The sequence below is a fragment of the Oncorhynchus gorbuscha genome, linkage group LG18, assembly GCF_021184085.1.
Source record: "Oncorhynchus gorbuscha isolate QuinsamMale2020 ecotype Even-year linkage group LG18, OgorEven_v1.0, whole genome shotgun sequence".
NCBI classification, from domain to species: Eukaryota; Metazoa; Chordata; class Actinopteri; order Salmoniformes; family Salmonidae; genus Oncorhynchus; species Oncorhynchus gorbuscha.
In genome coordinates, this window is record NC_060190.1 from 26,568,349 (window position 1) to 26,589,593 (window position 21,245).

Sequence of the window (21,245 nt, forward strand, 5' to 3'; positions counted from 1 at the left end):
TGTTCTTAGTGCCAGTCTGCTCGTTCAAACTAAAACAATGTAACAAATAATGGTGTGAAAAATGCCCCTTAGATATGAATTTGAAAGGTAGATATTATTAAATATTAAAGCATTAGACCTCTCACTTAAGGCGTCACTCAAACGTTACACTTAAATCCGAACTGAATTTGATGAAAAATACATGAAAAGCACACATTTGTAAATCCCAAACTCTAAAAGTAATTGGAAAGGTAGATACAAATGATTTGTGACATGGTGGTTACAATAAAAAATGTGAACAAGATGCTATGTTTTTATTTACAGTAGTGATGGACAGCTGGTGGCAATTTGAAAACAGGTTTTCAGTCACTTGTAGCCATATTAGCCGGAAAATAGACTCTTTATAGCCTGGCTACTATAGATGTGAAAGTCACACCTTACCAGTACTCCTCACCCTGCCCCAAACTCCACCCTTAATACATTTACCATTCAAAAACAAGTGTTTTATCTAAAAACAAATGACATTGCGACTAAAAAGAACAGACGACATGGACATTGTGTTCATCAAGCCAGCTTCTTTCTATGGTGCTACCTGTTCCAGGGTTAGGACAGTAACCACCAGAGGACTTGAAAATGAGCCGGAGCTGAGAGGATCACCAAAACTAAAGGTATCTTGGTTTCAGTACATTTTCTTGAAAGAAATATGTATATAGTCTATCAATGTGTAGGCATACTGTGCAATATAATTGATAATTAAATAAAGGTTCAATAAAAAATAAAAATGATTGCGTACTAAAGATGTGAATGTGTTTTTGCAGACCATTCAACCATGCCAACAACCATCCGTGGCGATCAGTGGACATAGGGCTGGATAACGGGCCGCACTGAAAAAAACGCATGGTTGCCAAGAAAGCGATTCGTTTTGCTAGATTCTTAAAATGTGTACACAGCTTTTGTGTTTTGGAGTCACTTTTAATTCTTAATTGATCTACCGTTTCTGTCATAGGCCACTGTAATCGATGGGGGCTCAGGGCGGTACCATTCTGCTCATCTGATGAAGGTGCACATGGATCAGATTCAAACTTTGAAGACCGAGATCGAGTCATTGAAGGCAGACCAGCAGTAAGAGAAACATTATCTGAGGGCAGAGATACGGGTGACAGCTGATTCATTGGTCCAGAGCCAGGCTGCATTGGCAGAGAGTCACTCGTCATTGGTCCAGAGCCAGGCTGCATTGGCGAAGAGTCAGGCAGAGAATGACGCGTTGAAGAGGGCGAGGAACGAGATGGAGTCACAATCCATGCTAGACACACCTGTGAGCTCTGGAACTCCACCTCCGACAGGCAGAGTCAACATACCTGACGGGTTCATCAGGCTACAGTACTAAGTACCATTACAGGCTATTAGCAGGACAATATACCTTTACAAACACCTCTCTGTATTTTGAAACTTTGTGGATGGGGCCTCCCGAGTGGTGCAGTGCAAAATGCATTGCTACAGATGCAGGTTCAATATAACCCATGAGGTAGTTTAGGGTTTTAATTTAGAATCCTCCAATCCTCTATATGTAATTATTGGCGGAGAGTCACGTAATATTTTTTGATATACTGTAGGCAACATAAGTCTCACTAGTTTTGAATAATGTGCTGTTAGAAGCAATAGCCTACAACTCTTTTAGCACCGTTTAAAGCTGCTCTGAGACAAGCATGGAGACTGGTCTTGATAAATCAATGAGATTTTTATTTTAACTGGGTATTGGTTAGACTACACTTATACAATTAGGGTGTAGAAATGTTATGCTCTTAGTGTAACCTTTATTTAACTAGGCAAATCAGTTAAGAACTCTTTTCTCCCCATCAGAGAATTGAACCCCGGTCTCCCACGTGCCCACACTACACAGAGATTATTTCACTGAATAGCCCAGTACTCTAGCGTACTCCCTACCGTCACATTTTACAGCTCCATATTTTCCATTCCATCCTAATTTATTTAAAACGCATATTGAAGGTAGAAGCAATATAATTTTAAGCAATGACTATTTCAGCATCGTTTTGCGCTGCTATAAAAAAAAGCAAGGACGATCAAAGGAAATTGGATGCACCTGAGTTCAATTTGGAGTGTCATAGCAATGGGGTGTGAATACGTATGTAAATGACATATTTCTGTATTTAATTTAATACATTTTTACTTTGTCATTATGGGGTATAGTGTGTAGATGGGTGAGAAAAAAATTGATTTAATGCATTTTGAATTCAGCCGGTAACACAACAAAATGTGAAATAAATCTGAATACTTTCAGAAGGCACTGTACTTTTACTGTGGTTAATTGTTATCCGCTCTTGTTCCCTCTGATCGTGAAAGCTGAAGCAAGGTGCCACACCATATATTCTGAGTTAAGTTTTTTTTTCTCTCACTATAGCTAGTTGTAGTGCTATAGCTAACTTGCGTCCCTATTTAAAAAAAGCCTTGGATTGTTGTAAGCATTGGCTGGAGGGAGTTTCCAACATTGTTAAATCCTTGACGAGGAGAAAGGTAAAGAATCGGAACACAGATACCATGGAAACACAGGTACCACCCTTCACCCAAAGTATGCACTTCTTGCCTCCCCCTCAATGCAATTAAAGGCACACTAATAAGTATCGTGAATAACACCAGTGTTCTTGCTTTCAGAAGGAAGCACATTAAATATTAGCATTAATCTTCTCAAAAGTACTTGGATAAGGTTATATGAAATGGTACATTTATTTTGAGTCAACTTATGAAAAATATATGACAACTCCCAATATGGGAGAGAATAGTTTTACAAAAAAACATATTTCCACTGCATTTTACTAGCAAAACATTTCCTTAAGTATGACCAAGTTCCTTTTGTTGAATGCACAAAAAAATGGGTTATAAATAGTAGTTAGTGGATGTGAGGTTATATCTATCATTCAACTGTAATAAGTATCTAAAAAAGCTCTAGCAGTGTATTTACAAATGTGGTCAAGTTGCACAGTAACATAATGCATCAGGAAGTGCATGACAAATGTAATATATATATATATCAGCAAAAAGGCCCTTTTCATTTTCTCAACAACATCAAAGACTCTCCAGCTAACAAGCTTTTATTGGACAACTGGTGGCTATGAGACAGCACACCACTGTCGGCATGCTGATATTGCACCCGTGTTGACAGATATGGTGGTATATCGCCAGCAGCCCAGCAACGCAATGACCAACTGACGGTCAACATGAAACTGTTAGCATTGTCAGCTACCGCCGACTTTGTTGATGGCGGGCCACCGTAAGCTTGCCATCAGGGTCTGGCATGGCCTGTTTGAGCCAAAGTAAGGCAACTCGGAGTAGCAAACTCTCCTTCAATGTGTGGTCCATCCATACGTCGGGAGGATAGAGGGAGTTTTGTGACATTAGGAAAACATTTACCTTGACTGATACCCTGTGTTATTTTCTGCTCCTAGCATTTGGAGGTCTTTGGCCATTATCGTTGTGCTGCACACCTATTCCCTACAATAACACACTTTCTTCAACATTCTCTCCTCATTTACCGGTAGGTAGGTCAAATGTCTACCGCTGTACATATAATTCCTAAGCAGTTGTGTAAAGTACTTAAGTAAAAAATACTTTAAATGATTGCTTAAGTAGTTTTTTGGGTATCTGTACTTTTCTTTACTATTTACATTTTTGACAACTTTTACCTTTACTCCACTACATTCCGAAAGAAAATAATGTACTTTTTAGGCCATATATTTTTCCTGACACCCAATAGTACTTGTTACATTTCAAATGCTTAGCAGGATAGGAAAATGGTCCAATTCACACACTTATCAAGAGAAAATCCCTGGTCATCCATACTGCCTCTGATCTGGCCGACTCACAAAAAAAAAATGCTTTGTTTGTAAATGATTGTCTAAGTGTTGGAGTATGACCCTGCCTATCCTTAAATAAACTAGAAAATCGTGGCATCTGGTTTGCTTAATGGTTTGCTTAATAAGGAGTGTGAAACCAAATATTTTAGACTTTTGCTCAAATAGCATTTAATTGGGTGACTTTTACTTTTATTAGAGTCATTTTCTATTAAGGTACAGTATCTTTACTTTTACTCAAGTATGACAATGTGTTCTTTTTCCTCCATTGTTCTTAAGTATATAGTTGTGTGTATAAGCATAGATTCCATTTGGGATTACTGATCCATAGTGTTATTTGGGTTATTAACTAGACTTATTCTGCCATTCGTGATTTCTTGTTTCAAGTTAATAAAAGAAAACGAATTGTACTTGTTTGAAATTTTTGCTGCACTGTTAGGAGCTAGTCACACAAGCATTTCGCTGCACCCACTATAACATATGCCAAACTGTGTACATGACCAATAAACTTTGATTTGATTTAGGTAAAGATGTCTTTGGTGAATAAAACAATTGAATGAATGCTCCATTGCCCCATCCAGTGTTGCTACTTTGATGGAGATTTTCCCAAAGCAAAAAGCAGGATTTTAAAGACATTATTGTCCATTCAACTGTGCCAGGATAGCTCTGTTGTAGTTTGAGCCAGACATCTCATTATGTGTTTGCCTGCTTGAGCATTTCAGTGTGTAGTACCAGGCTGAATACCAGTGAGGTCCAAGTAGTACTCATCCTACTGATATTAGTTGAAGACTGCCCTTCATGCATGAGTATTCTGTAGTTCATTTGGAGATACAAGTTCAGGCCAACGCAATGACTTTCCAGTTTTCGAAACGACGTCTGGGATGGTCCACCATTTAGGCCTCCGAAGAAGCCTGGGGTTTGAGTTGAGCTTTCTCCATGGCTGTACCATAGGGATTGGATCTTTTGAAGAAGCCCATCTGGAAGGATGGAATGAGAAAGGAGACTAATTACAATTTCAAAGGCACTAATTACATGAATAGCCCTCATAGATGTCATAGTACCAGTTCAGTTAGTTTGCATTCCATCGTTATGTGCTAACAACATAGGCTTTCAAGAGTGTACATTTTGAACACTTCTAATCATGATCTTATTTGATAGTTTTTAGATATTTTTTTAAGAATGATATGCTTCTCCCTAACCGACAAAACCGGTTGCAATGATATCATGATGACCTCTTATGGTCAGGTTGTATACTGGTGCAAAATGGTTTTCTATGTATATTTTTAGCAACCAGAAACAGATTGTAATAGTATGACGTCTCTCCTATGACAACATCTTTATCTGGTTATATAACGTATTCCCAACCATGAAAACAGCTTACAAACAGAACCTTTATTTAACTAGGCAAGTTAGTTAAGAACAAATTCTTATTTTCAATGACAGCCTAGGCACAGTGGGTTAACTGCCTGTTCAGGGGCAGAAAGACAGATTTGTACCTTGTCAGCTTGGGGGTTTGAACTTGCAACCTTCCGGTTACTAGTCCAACACTCTAACCACTAGGCTACCCTGCCACCCCTATGATGTAACATGCATGTGATTTATTGTCCTTTACGCTACACTTACCTTGTATAGTACATATATGAGCAGGGCGAGCAGCAGCAGTCCAGCCAGTATGGCCAGAATGATAATCCACAGTGGTACAATGTACTGGCTCTCCGGCTTGTTCCACATCACTGGAGTCAGGACCTGCAATGCAATGATATGTTGTTACCGTGGTGGAGCATTTAAAAAAAATAAAAGTTTTGTGTGCACTTCTTCAAACGATATTCCAAATCATACAGACAGGACTGACCTAAACCATCAAAAACCTAAAAATGAACAGTTTAATAAATACATTGCACTTGCCTTTGTGAATCCACTGGGTTTGAGTTTGGGAGCGATGGCATAGGGCATGTTCTTGACTCTGTACTGGGCAGAACACTCCAGCACATACTGCTTGTATGCCCTCTGTAGCATTTGTTCAAAGAAAAATAAATCATGGGACAATAGATCATCTGAAATACTTAGCCAAATATTGCCGAAGTGTATACAAAAAAAACCCAACACCTTTCACTGTAAAAACGGACACTCTAAAAAATTGTTATATGCTTTACAAATGTACTACAAGGAGAGGGCAACATTGTACCACCGACTAGCAGAACCTACAGTGCCTTCACTTATGTAAATGAAATAGTTCTGTATTTAATTTTGAATCGATTTTTAACAACAACAAAAAGCATTATGGGGTATTGCGTGTAGATGGGTGAGATAAAAAAAAATGTTTTAAACGATTTAATCCATTTTGAATTCAGGCTGTAACACAAGAAACATGTGGAATAAGTCAAGGAGTATTTTTGTTCCATTTGACTAGGCAAGTCAGTTAAGAACAAATTCTTATTTTCAATGACAGCCTAGGAACAGTGGTTTAACTGCCTGTTAAGGGGCAGAATGACAGTTGTGTACCTTGTCAGCTCAGGGATTTGAACTTGCAATCTTTACAGTTACTAGTCCAATGCTCTAACCACTAGGCTACCCTGCTGCCCCAAAATTATGAATACTTTCTGAAGAAACTTCATTTGAACTCCCAATAATAGCAGTAGTATTATAGTACTAATACTACATTAGGATTGTTAGTACCAAGTTAAATTACATTTGATCTACAGTCGTGGCCAAAAGTTTTGAAAATGACACAAATATTAATTTTCACAAAGTCTGCTGCCTCAGTTTGTATGATGTCAATTTGCATATACTCCAGAATGTTATGAAGAGTGATCAGATGAATTGCAATGTCCCTCTTTGCCATGCAAATGAACTGAATCACCCAAAAATATTTCCACTGCATTTCAGCCCTGCCACAAAAGGACCAGCTGACATCATGTCAGTGATTCTCTCGTTAACACAGGTGTGAGTGTTGACGAGGACAAGGCTGGAGATCACTCTGTCATGCTGACTGAGTTCGAATAACAGACTGGAAGCTTCAAAAGGAGGGTGGTGCTTGGAATTATTGTTCTTCCTCTGTCAGACATGGTTACCTGCAAGGAAACACGTGCCGTCATCATTGCTATGCACAAAACGGGCTTCACGGGCAAGGATATTGCTGCCAGTAAGATTGCACCTAAATCAACCATTTATCGGATCATCAAGAACTTCAAGGAGAGCGGTGCAATTGTTGTGAAGAAGACTTCAGGGTGCACAAGAACAGCTGCAGGATCGGGGCACCACCAGTACAGAGCTTGCTCAGGAATGGCAGCAGGCAGGTGTGAGTGCATCTGCATGCACAGTGAGGCGAAGACCTTTGGAGGATGGCCTGGTGTCAAGAAGGGCAGCAAAGAAGCCACTTCTCTCCAGGAAAAACATTCATGCGTGGGGTTGCTTCTCAATCAAGGGAGTGGGCTCACTCACAATTTTGCCTAAGAACACAGCCATGAATTAAGAATGGTACCAACACATCCTCCGAGAGCAACTTCTCCCAACCATCCAGGAACAGTTTGGTGAAGAACAATGCCTTTTCCAGCATGATGTAGCACCTTGCCATAAGGTAAAAGTGATAACTAAGTGGCTCTGGGAACAAAACATTGATATTTGGGTCTATGGCCAGGAAAGTCCCCAGACCATAATCCCATTGAGAATTTGTGGTCAATCCTCAAATTCTGACTAACTCCATGAATTGATTATGCAAGAATGGGCTGTCATCAGTCAGGATGTGGCCAAGAAGTTAATTGACAGCATGCCAGGGCGGATTGCAGAGGTCTTCAAAAAGAAGGGTCAACACTGCAAATATTGACTCTTTGCATCAACTTTATGTAATTGTCAATAAAAGCCTTTGACACTTATGAGATCCTTGTAATTATACTTCAGTATTCCATAGTAACATCTGACAAAAATATATAAAGACACTGAAGCGGCAAACATTGTGGAAATTAATATTTGTGTCATTCTCAACATTTTTGGCCACGACTGTACATCACACAATATACATGTGCTATCCAAATTATTATTTCATATAAACAGTACTGCATGGTATATGACAGTAGTACAAACTACAGTCACGCTCTCTCACCTCAATGAAGGTCTCAGCCCAGATGCGTGAGCGGACTGTCAGAATGACACTGTTTCCTCTCTCCAGTAACCCCACATGGCAGTGCAGCCTCCAGCACTCCACCGTAGAGCATGACTATGGAGGAAGGAAAACAGTAATCAATACAGACCACCAATGCATGACATTCAATCAGTCTCACACACAGTTATAGCTAACAATCTGTGATTATGAGCAGTAAGAGGCTATTGTGAACTTTTGCCTTTGGGGCATCATTCAAGCCAACATTTTATGTCAACAATGAGCAACTAAACTTAGTGTATCTTCAAGTTCTCCATAAAGAGTGAATCCCTTTGCTTTTAATGAAAGGGAATGATACTAGGTTGTAGTTTTGTGCCCTTTGTGAAAAGTGGGGAGCCATTGTTAATTTTGTTGTAAAACATTTTGTGGTCATTCGTTTTTTTGAGGTGAAAGAATACTGAATGACAGGGAGAGAGGGAATGAATAATGTTTGCATAACTGAATAATAATGGGTTTTAGAGCTTAAAGGAAAAAAACAAAAGAGAGCCGTTTTGATTTGACAGCTGTTTTGAGAAGTTTTGTTTTGAGAAGTTTATTTCACATACAACGACGCTATATAACTCATAATTACGAGCAGATCTTATTGTGATAGATATCCTCATATCCCTTTAAAGAGAGAATACATTTCTTTCAGTTTGTCTTTTGTGGTATTAGCGAAGCCACTGATGGTTCTTATTGTTTTGTCTGTGGTAATTCAGCTCATAAGGCTATCGTTAGGGCATGAAACGAAAGCCTAAACTCAAAAAGAGACTGAATTACAAATGAAAAACAACAAACAAAGTAATGAGAACAGACAATGACTTCAAGGGAGAAGAGGTTCGGCAGGCCAATAAACATGACTGCTGCACCAGCAGCGTTCGAGGCCAGTCTATTTAAGAAGCTAGTGAACTACAGGCCTCACATAAATATACTCATTATTACCCCTTACATCTCCAATCTCTGTGCTCCCAGACTGCGTGCCAAGTGACTTCGTTTAACAGCCGGTATCTGCTGTTTTACTGTTTTTAAGAGTCAACAGACCTCAGCGGCCGTGTGTCACTGTTGACTCCACATGGGGTTAAGCATGTCGAGTCCCTAAACAAGATGAGTGAGGCGAGGGGGAGAGAAGAAAAGGGAGAGAAAATAAGGAAATATGATAGATAAATAAGTAATGAAGAAATGGGAGAAAAGAAAAGGTAAAAAGAGAGAAGATTGGGGCTGTTGAAGGAGAGAAAACATCTCCAGGAATCTTCATATGGGGATCAGATGAACAGCTCTCGAGAGGCACTACTGGCTGTCTTTATTATGCTGTAGGGACTGAGAGTGTGGTCAGTACTGTCAGTGGATGACTGTGTGAGTGCGTGCATGGTCATGTTTCCATTTGAAGAATTTGTAGCTACAATGAGTTTGGTAATTTATGGGTCTGGGATGGTGGTTTCCGTTCAGCCATACATGTATTCACTCTCACAGTACAAGCCAACAACATCCCACTAACTCCACTCAGCCTCCCTTCCCCCTCTATAAGCTACTCCAAACATGAGGTGAAGCTTCTCCCTCTAAAAGCTACTCCAAACATGAGAGGTGAATGTAGAAACCAAGTTGACCTGCAAACCCTTTTTTACCTATTAAAAGTACCACTAACAGGTCACGACACACACACGCACACGCACACGCACACGCACACACACACACACACACACACACACACACACACACACACACACACACACACACACACACACACACACACACACACACACACACACACACACACACACACACACACACACACACACGGCTGTCTCACCAAGTTGCTTTGTTTGGCCAGAGGATCCCTGTAGACCTCTCTCCTCTGGATGTGGTGTTCAGGGCTGACCGTCTGTGAGGAGGGAGGCTGTTCTGTTGTAGGAGGCTGGAGCTGGCAACACACACAGAATACTACACATGTACCGTTCCACTCATAGACACATCACACAAAACTCTCATATGGTCATTGTGACTCATACACTTGGGTAATAATGGACTACTGCATATCCTTGGTGTAAATACTGCAAATCGTTATGTGACACCACACAAAATAAATGACAATGTATTCGGGTTTGGTGTGAATGTATACAGTATCTGGGAGGAGTGTCTGTGGATGTATATTATGAGCAAACGTGTGCATCCATTATGAGCAAGTGTGTGCGTGTGTGTTTGTGTGTGTGTGTGCCTGCCTGCATGCATCTATGCATGTGTACATGTGTGCGTGGAAGTGTGTTCCTCACCTTGAGTTTCAGTGCATTGAGGGTGTAGTTGGAGCTGCAGTTGAGTGGTCCCTGAGTGATGACCTCCACAGGGTACAGAATATCGTGACCCTGAGCTCTCAGAGGGCATCGCAGCTCCAGCACCGACTGACTGATCATACTGGGCCCGTTGTTCACCAACTAACAGAGAGAGAGAGAGCGAGAGAGAGAGAGAAAGAGAGAGATCCCATGTCAGCATACTGTACCAGGAAGCTGAGATAAGCATTTGTTCAACCACCTAACCCTACAACTCCACTTGACCCCACTTGACAAAATAAAACAAAATCGACTCTAGCGGCACACGTTGAGTACCTCGTAGACATGCTGGATCTCAGACCCAATGTCCTGCTCCTCTTGGAGGCTGTGGCTCACCCTCCAGTTTGGGGGAGGGAAGAGGAGCTTGTCCGGACGAGAAACGCTTCAATCGAGAAAAGGAGAGAGAGAGAGTAACACCGTAGGACAAAGGACAAAATAGTAGAAAGATGCAGTAGACATACCCAACAGAACATGGTAATGAAACATTATTTCCAATGTAATTGGGGCTGTTGATGTCTAGTATATTGGTACCCAGTCACTTTGAGTGTAGCTAAACAGGGAATATGTTATTAGTATAGTGATGGAGACCACTAATTAATTTGTTTGCTCGTCCATCCATCCATCCGTCCATCCATCCATCCATGCTGACTCACCCCTGTAGGATAACATCAGCTACCACAGCCACCTCAAGATCATAGAGCTCAACATTGCTCTGGGAGCTATTCTCATTTTTACTGAGTGGAGAGAGAACAGAGAATTCGTTTAGATTGTGCCAAAAAGATGGCTCATAGATGTTCATTGGACATTCACTTAACTGTCGACAACATTTTAACTAACTATGCACTAACCCTAAGCTTAGCTCAAGTCAGGACACGGGAGTAAGTGTGGAAGTATTTCTGTGCTGAAGGTACAACTGTGACTTACCTGCGTATCTGGAGCTCAAACTGCACCGTATTGTAAGTGTCCTTCAGTCGGGGCACAGTGAAGCGGAGGCCTGCCCACAACTGTGAAGATCCACACAAAAGACACACGATCAACCACAAAGACACTAGAGATACACTGACCTCAGATCTGTCAGAAAGACAGTCCGTCATAAACACACACACAGTCATTAACAGGATCAGTCTGGGTCACACAACATCATTCGTAAAGACAGATAATTGTACAGACATACAGAAACCCACAATCAGAAGGACAGAAGTACCATATTGCTTCAGCACCATTGGAAGTTCCCTTCAAAACAATAAAGCTCCATTTGACTTTGAATTTAAGAAAAAGTTAGTCCATGATGGTCCACTTACACTTGTGCCAGACTTCATAGGGTTGCCCAGGTCACAGACCAGAGAGCGGGTCTGATTCTCTGCCTCGTAGCTACAGGTTAGCTGAGTCAGACTCTGCTTATGACATCCAAGCACAAACATGGAGAGAGAGACATAGACTTGACTTCACAGTATTTGCAAATTCTTTCTAACCATTTAAGTCATTACCATCGTTTTAGTCATCAAGCCATCGTTAGTATCAACATTACTGCATTGATATTACTTGAATTATGGTCATTGTCATGTGGATATTTATTATCTTAGCATTGTCATTTTTATTAGAAATATTAGCCGTAGCATCGTTTTGAGTTAGCATTTCCCCTAAGAGGGACAAGACAGATGGTTGCTCCCTCACCGCATTGTTGCGGGCTATACCACTGTAGTCAGCCTCTGGGGGAAGCACCATGTAAAGCTCTGCCTCGTAGGCCCCGCCCTCTCCCTCGTTCCTGGCATTGAAAGTCAGGGTCAGGGAGTTATCGTCACCCAGATACACCTCCGTCCTATCGCTAAGGAAACCACAAGAAAATACAACAACGTAAAACAAAGCAACAATAAACATGTCATCCCCCACGAATGATGCAGCGCCGCCCTTGGGCCAATCAGTGTAATTAATGTAAATGACAAATCTTTATGACAAGACGCATCATTCACCGAAGTTTCGTCAAAATTGGGCCAGTGGTGTCTGTGATATTGCATGTGACTAATGATTACTATAGCGCCCCCCTTAGGCCAATCAGTGTCATTTTTTAAATGCCAGATATTTATGGAAATACGCATCATTCGCCTAAGTTTCACTAAAATCAGGCCAGTGGTGTCTGAGATATCGTGTGGGTTAGCTAGACTCATATCCCTGAGCGTGTGTGCCAAATTTCATCACTCTGAGCCAAATAAGTCAATAGATATAAACACATGCCTGAAAGGGCACTACCGTAAGGTCGATATGAATGTTCTTGCACATGTTGAGTTTTGACATTGTTTGCAAAATGTGTACCAAATTTTGCATTGAGAGACCTTTGTCCATAGATGCCACATATCAAGTTTCGTGCAGATCGGTCAATGTTTTTCATAAAATTCTAATTGGCAGAAAATCTATAATGGCGGACCTTATGGGGTCCCTGAGGCAAATTTGTTCCTTGTGAGGACAGGGATCTATGTAAAACAAAGTTGAACGAAAAGCAGAGGAGGTGATAACATCGCTACTCTATCACTGCAGACTACGAGCGAGGAGGAAAGGTTTAAGGTGATGGGGGGAGAGGGAGTTGTACTGTAAGATAAACATTGATTCATTTTAAAGATTTTTAAGATATCTTCAGATACAGACAAACATTTACATGAAATACAGTGCCTTGCGAAAGTATTCGGCCCCCTTGAACTTTGCGACCTTTTGCCACATTTCAGGCTTCAAACATAAAGATATAAAACTGTATTTTTTTGTGAAGAATCAACAACAAGTGGGACATAATCATGAAGTGGAACAACATTTATTCGATATTTCAAACTCTTTTAACAAATCAAAAACGGAAAAATTGGGCATGCAAAATTATTCAGCCCCTTTACTTTCAGTGCAGCAAACTCTCTCCAGAAGTCCAGCGAGGATCTCTGAATGATCCAATGTTGACCTAAATGACTAATGATGATAAATACAATCCACCTGTGTGTAATCAAGTCTCCGTATAAATGCACCTGCACTGTGATAGTCTCAGAGGTCCGTTAAAAGTGCAGAGAGCATCATGAAGAACAAGGAACACGCCAGGCAGGTCCGAGATACTGTAGTGAAGAAGTTTAAAGCCAGATTTGGATACAAAAAGATTTCCCAAGCTTTAAACATCCCAAGGAGCACTGTGCAAGCGATAATATTGAAATGGAAGGAGTATCAGACCACTGCAAATCTACCAAGACCTGGCCGTCCCTCTAAACTTTCAGCTCATACAAGGAGAAGACTGATCAGAGATGCAGCCAAGAGGCCCATGATCACTCTGGATGAACTGCAGAGATCTACAGCTGAGGTGGGAGACTCTGTCCATGGGACAACAATCAGTCGTATATTGCACAAATCTGGCCTTTGTGGAAGAGTGGCAAGAAGAAAGCCATTTCTTAAAGATATCCATAAAAAGTGTCGTTTAAAGTTTGCTACAAGCCACCTGGGAGCCACACCAAACATGTGGAAGAAGGTGCTCTGGTCAGATGAAACCAAAATTGAACTTTTTGGCAACAATGCAAAACGTTATGTTTGGCGTAAAAGCAACACAGCTCATCACCCTGAACACACTATCCCCACTGTCAAACATGGTGGTGGCAGCATCATGGTTTAGGCCTGCTTTTCTTCAGCAGGGACAGGGAAGATGGTTAAAATTGATGGGTAGATGGATGGAGCCAAATACAGGACCATTCTGGAAGAAAACCTGATGGAGTCTGCAAAAGACCTGAGACTGGGACGGAGATTTGTCTTCCCACAAGACAATGATCCAAAACATAAAGCAAAATCTACAATGGAATGGTTAAAAAATAAACATATCCAGGTGTTAGAATGGCCAAGTCAAAGTCCAGACCTGAATCCAATCGAGAATCTGTGGAAAGAACTGAAAACTGCTGTTCACAAATGCTCTCCATCTAACCTCACCGAGCTCGAGCTGTTTTGCAAGGAGGAATGGGAAAAGATTTCAGTCTCTCGATGTGCAAAACTGATAGAGACATACCCCAAGCGACTTACAGCTGTAAGCGCAGCAAAAGGTGGCGCTACAAAGTATTAATTTAAGGGGGCTGAATAATTTTGCACTCCCAATTTTTCAGTTTTTGATTTGTTAAAAAAGTTTAAATTATCCAATAAATGTCGTTCCACTTCATGATTGTATCCCACTTGTTGTTGATTCTTCACAAAAAAATACAGTTTTATATATTTATGTTTGAAGCCTGAAATGTGGCAAAAGATCGCAAAGTTCAAGGGGGCCGAATACTTTTGCAAGGCACTGTATAATCAATTTGTAATTGTTTTTTATACGAGCAAAAAATATACGAGCAAAAAGTATTAAATTTAATTTGGAGCCAGACAAAATTAAACAGGCCTATTTATATAGTGAATATGAATTCGGAGGGCAGAAATGATGAACTATTAAAGCCTCCCTAAAGGCTTCAGTCATACAAAAGTCATACTTAAATCCAAACTGGTTCTCAAGCAGATTAGTAAGAATGTCTCACCCCATGTTCAAGAATGGCCTTTTCCCCTTTATTCAGATTACAACCTCTCACTTTTGGTTATTTGAAAATGAAATTATCTCGAAAATATTGCTATTTTTAAAACCATAGTAAGTTGGTTGCAATTTCAGTTTAATCCACTAGATAAGACAGAACAAATATTACAACAAATATTATGGTTAAACTTAAAAATACAAGTATAATTGATAAAAAAGACTTCCTTGAACACGATGGTCACTCTGACGGAGCTCCAGAGTTCATCTGTGGAGATGGGAGAACCTTTCATAAGGACAACCATTTCTGCAGCACTCCACCAATCAGGCCTTTATGGTAGAGTAGCCAGACGGAAGCCATTCCTCAGTAAAAGGCACTTGACAGCCAGCTTGGAGTGTGCCTGAAGGCACCTAAAGGACTCTCAGATCATGATAAAAAATATTCTCTGGTCTGATGAAACCAATATTGAACTATTTGGCCTGAATGCTAAGCGTGATGTCTGGGAGAAACGTGGCACCATCCCTACGGTGAATCATGGTGGTGGCAGCATCCTGATGTGGGGATGTTTTTCAGCGGCAGGGACTGGGAGCCTAGTCAGGATCGAGGGAAAGATGAATGGAGCAATGACAAGAGAGATCCTTGATGAAAACCTGCTCCGGAGCGGGGTGAAGGTTCAACTTCCAACAGGACAACAACCCTGAGCACACAGCCAAGACAACACAGGAGTGGCTTCAGGACAAGTCTCTGAATGTCCTTGAGTTGCTCAGCCAGAGCCCGGACTTGAACCCGATCTGACATCTCTGGAGAGACCTGAAAATAGCTGTCCCTATCCAAACGAACAGAGCTTGAGTAGATCTGCAGAAAAGAAAGGGAGATACTCTCCAAATACAGGTGTGCCAAGCTTGTAGCGTCATACCCAAGAAGACTCAAGGCTGTAATCGCTGTCAAAGGTGCTTCAACAAAGTACTGAGTAAAGGGTCTGAATACTTATGTAAATGTGATATTTCAGTTTTGTTATATTTTATACATTTGCAAAAAAAAACGTTTTTGCTTTGTCATTATAGGGTATTGTGTTGGTCAGGGGGGGGGAAACAATTGAATCCATTTTAGAATAAGGCTGTAACGTAACACAATTTGGAAAAAGTAAAGGGGTCTGAATACTTTCCAAATCTACCGTTGAATTCAACCCAGAGGATGTACTACACAAAGTACCAATAATAAAGGGCATTTATCTCTAAGGTAGGCCTCAAGGTTGTGAACACAAAACAACCTCACGCATGGGAATTCTCGGGAAGTCCTAAAAAACAAGCTGTGTATTACATTCCAATGGTGATAGGTCGTCGAAGCGGCGTAGAGAAAGTATTGAATCATCAGCTTTTTTGACTGACTTGTTCTCGTGGAAACAGAAAACACACATTCCCCAATTCTCCAAGGGAAACTCTTAACTTGATTGTACTCTGCCGCTAATAAAAATCACATGGCAAAGTCCTGCAATACACTACTCAAGACAGTGCAAGAAAAGAGCTAGAGCTACTAGTTTGTTAATGGCCCCAGTTGTTCCATTCAGCCTATAGTGCAACATACTCTGCTGTTGTCCGCACTCAAACAACAATGATTAACCATTAATAACCATGAGCAAGTAAAGAGTCGTGAGGATATGAGTTACTCTCCTTGGAATAAAAGTGCATTTCTTAAATCGAGGACAAATAAACATACATGTATATCAGTGGCCACCAAAGAGTCGATCACGATCACGATCACGACTGGTCGATCTCTAAGCCATTCCTAGTCGATCACAAAACATTTCTGTAAATCCCCCAACGATAAACACTTGCATTCCTATTATTATTATTATTTTTATTTTTTTACTGTTGGTGTTAGGTGCACTTGATTCAGCTACCCTAGCACTGGGAAGGCAAAGTGTTCCCATTATGAACCATTTCATGTGTTTGAAGGTAGAACTCCGCCTACCTGGCAGTCCCAGAGAGAAAATCAAGCGCACCTACAGGCCTGCTGCTGGCAATTCAGATGGCTCAGATCACCGTGTCTGCTCAGTTTCCTCGCACCATAGACTGTAAAAAGAAGCCTCGAACGCACAGCAAAGTTGATAATGTGAGATTTAAAAACCTTTAAAACCATGACTTGAGAGAGACTCAATGAATCCCGCAAAGAATTGCTGTTTTTATGAGTTTGTTCATGTTTAAGTTATTCAGCACTGTCAATACTTTGTTCAACGGTTTTATAAGTCATAAAATGCATATTTTCCCTACTTCCACTCACGCTACAACCAGCGCTGCAGCTGCAATGAATGAGTAAATCAAAGTGTTTCGATAAGCTATTATTTGTGGCTTTTCTAATATCGAGGAATATTTCACTTTCTCTGGTCATGGGAGAAACAACATGAATTTGTTGCATGAGGCAGAAATAATGGAGGGCGACGTAAGTTTCGCCATCAGCTGGAAGACTGTGTCCCCTTTTCTCAGCGGAGAGAGGGAGAGAGGAGGGACGGTGAGACGTGTAAGAGGCAGCCTCAACGCTGCTCCCTCCCTCCCCTCAGACTGACCATCAGAAGGAGGCCATCACCAGTAACATTTTAAAAAGCAACCTTTTAACACAAAAGCCCAACTATAGACCTCTCGACAGTCTGTATCCAATTGTTTCTTTCCTACTCTTCTTTCTTGGTTGCTACTGCTTTGAGAGGACATGACAGGTGAAAGCAATAGGCTGGAGACCTACAGAGTCCTTTCACCTATCGATAGGTCAAGAGGGAGAATACCAAGGTAGACTATTCCGGAGTAATGCCTTGGTTTAAGGTAATGGAGAGGGGACTTCAGCTCACCCATAAACAGCCAGTTTGAGGTCAGGGACACAGATGTTGTCCTCACCACAGTCCAGCTGAATCTGGGCCTGCAGAACAGAAGTGTGGAGAGAGAGAGAGAGAGAGAGAGATGTTAATGGGAGAGGGAGGGAGATATTTTGATTTTGAGAAAAACTTTATCGTTCCCAATTCAGTTAGCTCCTCATCTTAGAACGCAAAAAAACACACACTTCTACTGAAAGAGAGAGAGAGATATTTAGAGAGAGCAAGAGAGTTCTGTAATACCAAGAAAGACATAAATACAACTCACTAAGATTTTCAGCATATTACGTACTACCAGTATATTTTCTTAAGACTGCAAAAACAGCATGCAGTTCTATGACAATTTACATTGGTTTTGGAACAACCGCTGGTAAATGTACCACGGCAATAAAGGCTTATGAACACTAGAGCCTTAAATGAGAGAATGGGGGGGAAAGGTCGCGGAGTGAGAAGTAAGGGAATAAGGGGAGGGCGGAAAAAGAGAAAGCAAGTGAGGGATGAAGGAATGAACGGAAACAGTGTTTCGTTTTGGCGGAATGAGGAGAGCAATGGTGTTCGAGAAAGGTAGACAGGCCCCAATGTGAAGAAAGGAGGGATTGGGAGAAAATAAAAACAAAAACGGGCTGCTTAGTGAGGCAATTTGTCACTGAAGTGTAAAGACATAAAATATAAATTGAATATGATTCGATGAGACTGCATTCCCCTTCACTCTCTTCCGCCTCTCTCCTTCTCCAACATTGCTCTTGCTCTGTGTACTGTGAACCCATTGTGACGATACTACCCCATCCCGGCAGCAGCACGTGGAAAACATTAGACCCAAAAAAGAATTCTACAAGAGTCGGCATGGCGGTCACTCACTCCGTATCCATGGCGATGGCTCATTTAAAGTCCTCCGTGTTATCGTTCACTAAAGTCCATGTGGTGATCGGTCAGTCAGCACAAGATCACAAGGCGGAGGAGTGCACGGGGACTAGTAATGTTCACACAGAAACACCAAGGGTTGCCCTTCTCTGCTTATCTGCCCCCCTCCCCCCACCCCCCACTTACTCACTGTCATGTTCTTTCAGCCCTCCATCTCCGTGGGACAAAAAGGGCGGTACAAACGTTACTGTTGAGAAGTGCAAGAGAAAGAGGTAGAGAGTGCAAACATATTTCTGTGTAATAACGTAAGCGTGGAAAGTCTGAGCTATTCCCAAAAGCTGTTCTTGCTAAGTTGTATTGGTTTCTCTGCCAATAAGTGAGAGGCTCTGAGCACACACATACTTTTACACACACACACACACACACACACACACACACACACACACACACACACACACACACACACACACACACACACACACACACACACACACACACACACACACACACACACACACACACACACACACACACACACACACACACACACACACACACACACACACACACACACACACACACACGCATACTCACACACACATATATAAACGCATGCACATGCTCCAAGCCTGGCTCGTCTGGCTCGCAACATGGCAGAGACCAAAGGCTACATACATAAACAAACCACAACCAGATGGTTAGCCTCAGTGCCCCACCCAGAAAGAGCTGTCAGTTCTCCCTCTGTTTTTTCGCATAGCCGTGACTCAACCCACCACCCCTACCCCTGACGATTCTTTTCTCAATTTGGAAAAGCAACCACCATAGAATTGGAAAGAGGGCCCACCATGTTCTTTGCCATTATCGCATATGTGACAGCATGGGTAGTGCCATTGAAGGCTTTCATCTTAAGTAAAGGAAAAAAAAGGCATTGTAGCAAGTGTGTCGTCTATCCAACTCTATGGCTGCCACATATTGTAATTCCGTGCTTTGTGTATCAGGACTAACCCCCAACCTTTAGACATATGGGGACCAGCACTACTGAAGGGTCGTCCATATTTCAACTGGCCACTTATGCCTTTCTACTTCAACAAGTCTTTATGACGCAAAATGTAGATGTAGATATTGGGCGATTTAGATATGGTGCACATGTGTGTTCGTGGTGAAGTCTGATAGTTTTGAACTACATTGTCCATAGTGCACCTATGTTCATACCCTCTATACGTTGAGTGGACTGGAGACGTTGTGTTGGCGTTTCAGTAGTAGTAGTGTCATGTACATACCAGCTATGAACTGTAAGATATGGGGTCTGGTAAATATGATGATATTCTAAAGGAGTACACACTCTCTGCTCTATAAGGTGTGATGTCTGGCAAGGTTGGGCTAAATATTCCAGTTCAATTCAGTCAATTCAGGAAATGAACAGAAATGATGAAATGTTTTCTAATTGAATAGCGTAGTTAATACATACCTTCTGCTCTATAAGGTGTGTTGTCTGGTATTTTAGAATGGGTCTCAGGCCATGGAGATCCAGAGAAGCGAGAGGGTCCAGGCTAAAGTTGAGTGTGACGTAAATGGGGGAAAGTTTATCCCTAAACTCCCCTTCACTCTGCAACACACATGGGGGAAGAAGGGCAACGGCATCAGCATCACACTCAAGAGGAAGTGAATCGGTGTCACACAAGTTAAACACACTTCGTGACGTGTTTAACTGTTCCTTTACTTATTGTCAACTAACTGGTTCGAGATAAGACACCGAGTGCCTCGTTAAATGTACAGCGTAAAGGGAAAAATGTTCACTTTCAGTCTTATTGAAACTATAATGAAAAAAAAGATTAACTGTTAAATGTCAAATTAAATGTTTCAATTTACTGGTCTTTGAAGGCTGGATTCGAAATAACTAGCCAACATTTCCCCACAAACTTTAAGTCCACCTTGAGAGGAGTATTTATAAATGGGCAATTTTTCCAACGCGTCTTTGAACATTCCTGTAACACTTTACCTAAAGCCTGCAGGTTTAATGCTTTATACGTCCAAGTTAAGCACGTCCAAGTCTTTAAAATGCCTTATAGCAAGTCTTTTCATATGTCTCCCAACATTTCTTTGAGTGTTTGAAGTGACTAACTCGCAGGTAGATGCGGGTGTCGTGACACGTTCGTCCTCCATTGGCCATGGTGATGGTCTTCCGTAGGCTGGGCTGTTGGCTATCCAGGAACAGAGTTCTCCTCACTGACGACTCCTTCTGGGTCTGCTTCAGATGGTCCAACTGTACCTCCACCACAAAACCTGCACCACACACACAGGGAGGGTTACATACACGTGCACACACACACACACACACACACACACACACACGATAGAACACAGAACTATACTCACAAAAACAAACCCATTGAAACACACATGCATGTAATGTAATTACATAGTTAGCTATTGTGGATACACTAACACAATACACACAATTACAAATACCCATTCCCAAGTGCAGACACACACACACACACACACACACACACACACACACACACACACACACACACACACACACACACACACACACACACACACACACACACACACACACACACACACACACACACACACACACACACACACACACACACACACAATCACACTCCCACATACTCAAACATAAACACACACACACACTCACAAAACTTGCTAAGTTTCCCCTGTACTTACTTGATTGTCCTTTTATCT

General features: G+C 41.4%; 1 protein-coding gene across 1 annotated transcript in view; it reads right to left on the reverse strand.

Moving 5' to 3' along the window:
- Window positions 1-3,778: 3,778 nt before the first annotated feature.
- Window positions 3,779-21,245, reverse strand: part of LOC124004253 (integrin alpha-5-like) — a 55,739-nt gene continuing 38,272 nt past the window's right edge. Inside the window, exons 17-30 of the mRNA XM_046313036.1 lie at window positions 20,650-20,810; window positions 19,996-20,133; window positions 17,646-17,713; window positions 11,976-12,126; window positions 11,603-11,695; window positions 11,226-11,305; window positions 10,955-11,035; window positions 10,578-10,683; window positions 10,248-10,406; window positions 9,788-9,898; window positions 7,945-8,058; window positions 5,751-5,852; window positions 5,469-5,591; window positions 3,779-4,822 (exon numbers count right to left, since the gene is read on the reverse strand). Coding sequence (XP_046168992.1) covers window positions 4,739-4,822; window positions 5,469-5,591; window positions 5,751-5,852; window positions 7,945-8,058; window positions 9,788-9,898; window positions 10,248-10,406; window positions 10,578-10,683; window positions 10,955-11,035; window positions 11,226-11,305; window positions 11,603-11,695; window positions 11,976-12,126; window positions 17,646-17,713; window positions 19,996-20,133; window positions 20,650-20,810 — 1,571 coding nt within the window. The 3' untranslated portion in view covers window positions 3,779-4,738. The remainder of the gene's footprint in view (window positions 4,823-5,468; window positions 5,592-5,750; window positions 5,853-7,944; window positions 8,059-9,787; window positions 9,899-10,247; window positions 10,407-10,577; window positions 10,684-10,954; window positions 11,036-11,225; window positions 11,306-11,602; window positions 11,696-11,975; window positions 12,127-17,645; window positions 17,714-19,995; window positions 20,134-20,649; window positions 20,811-21,245) is intronic.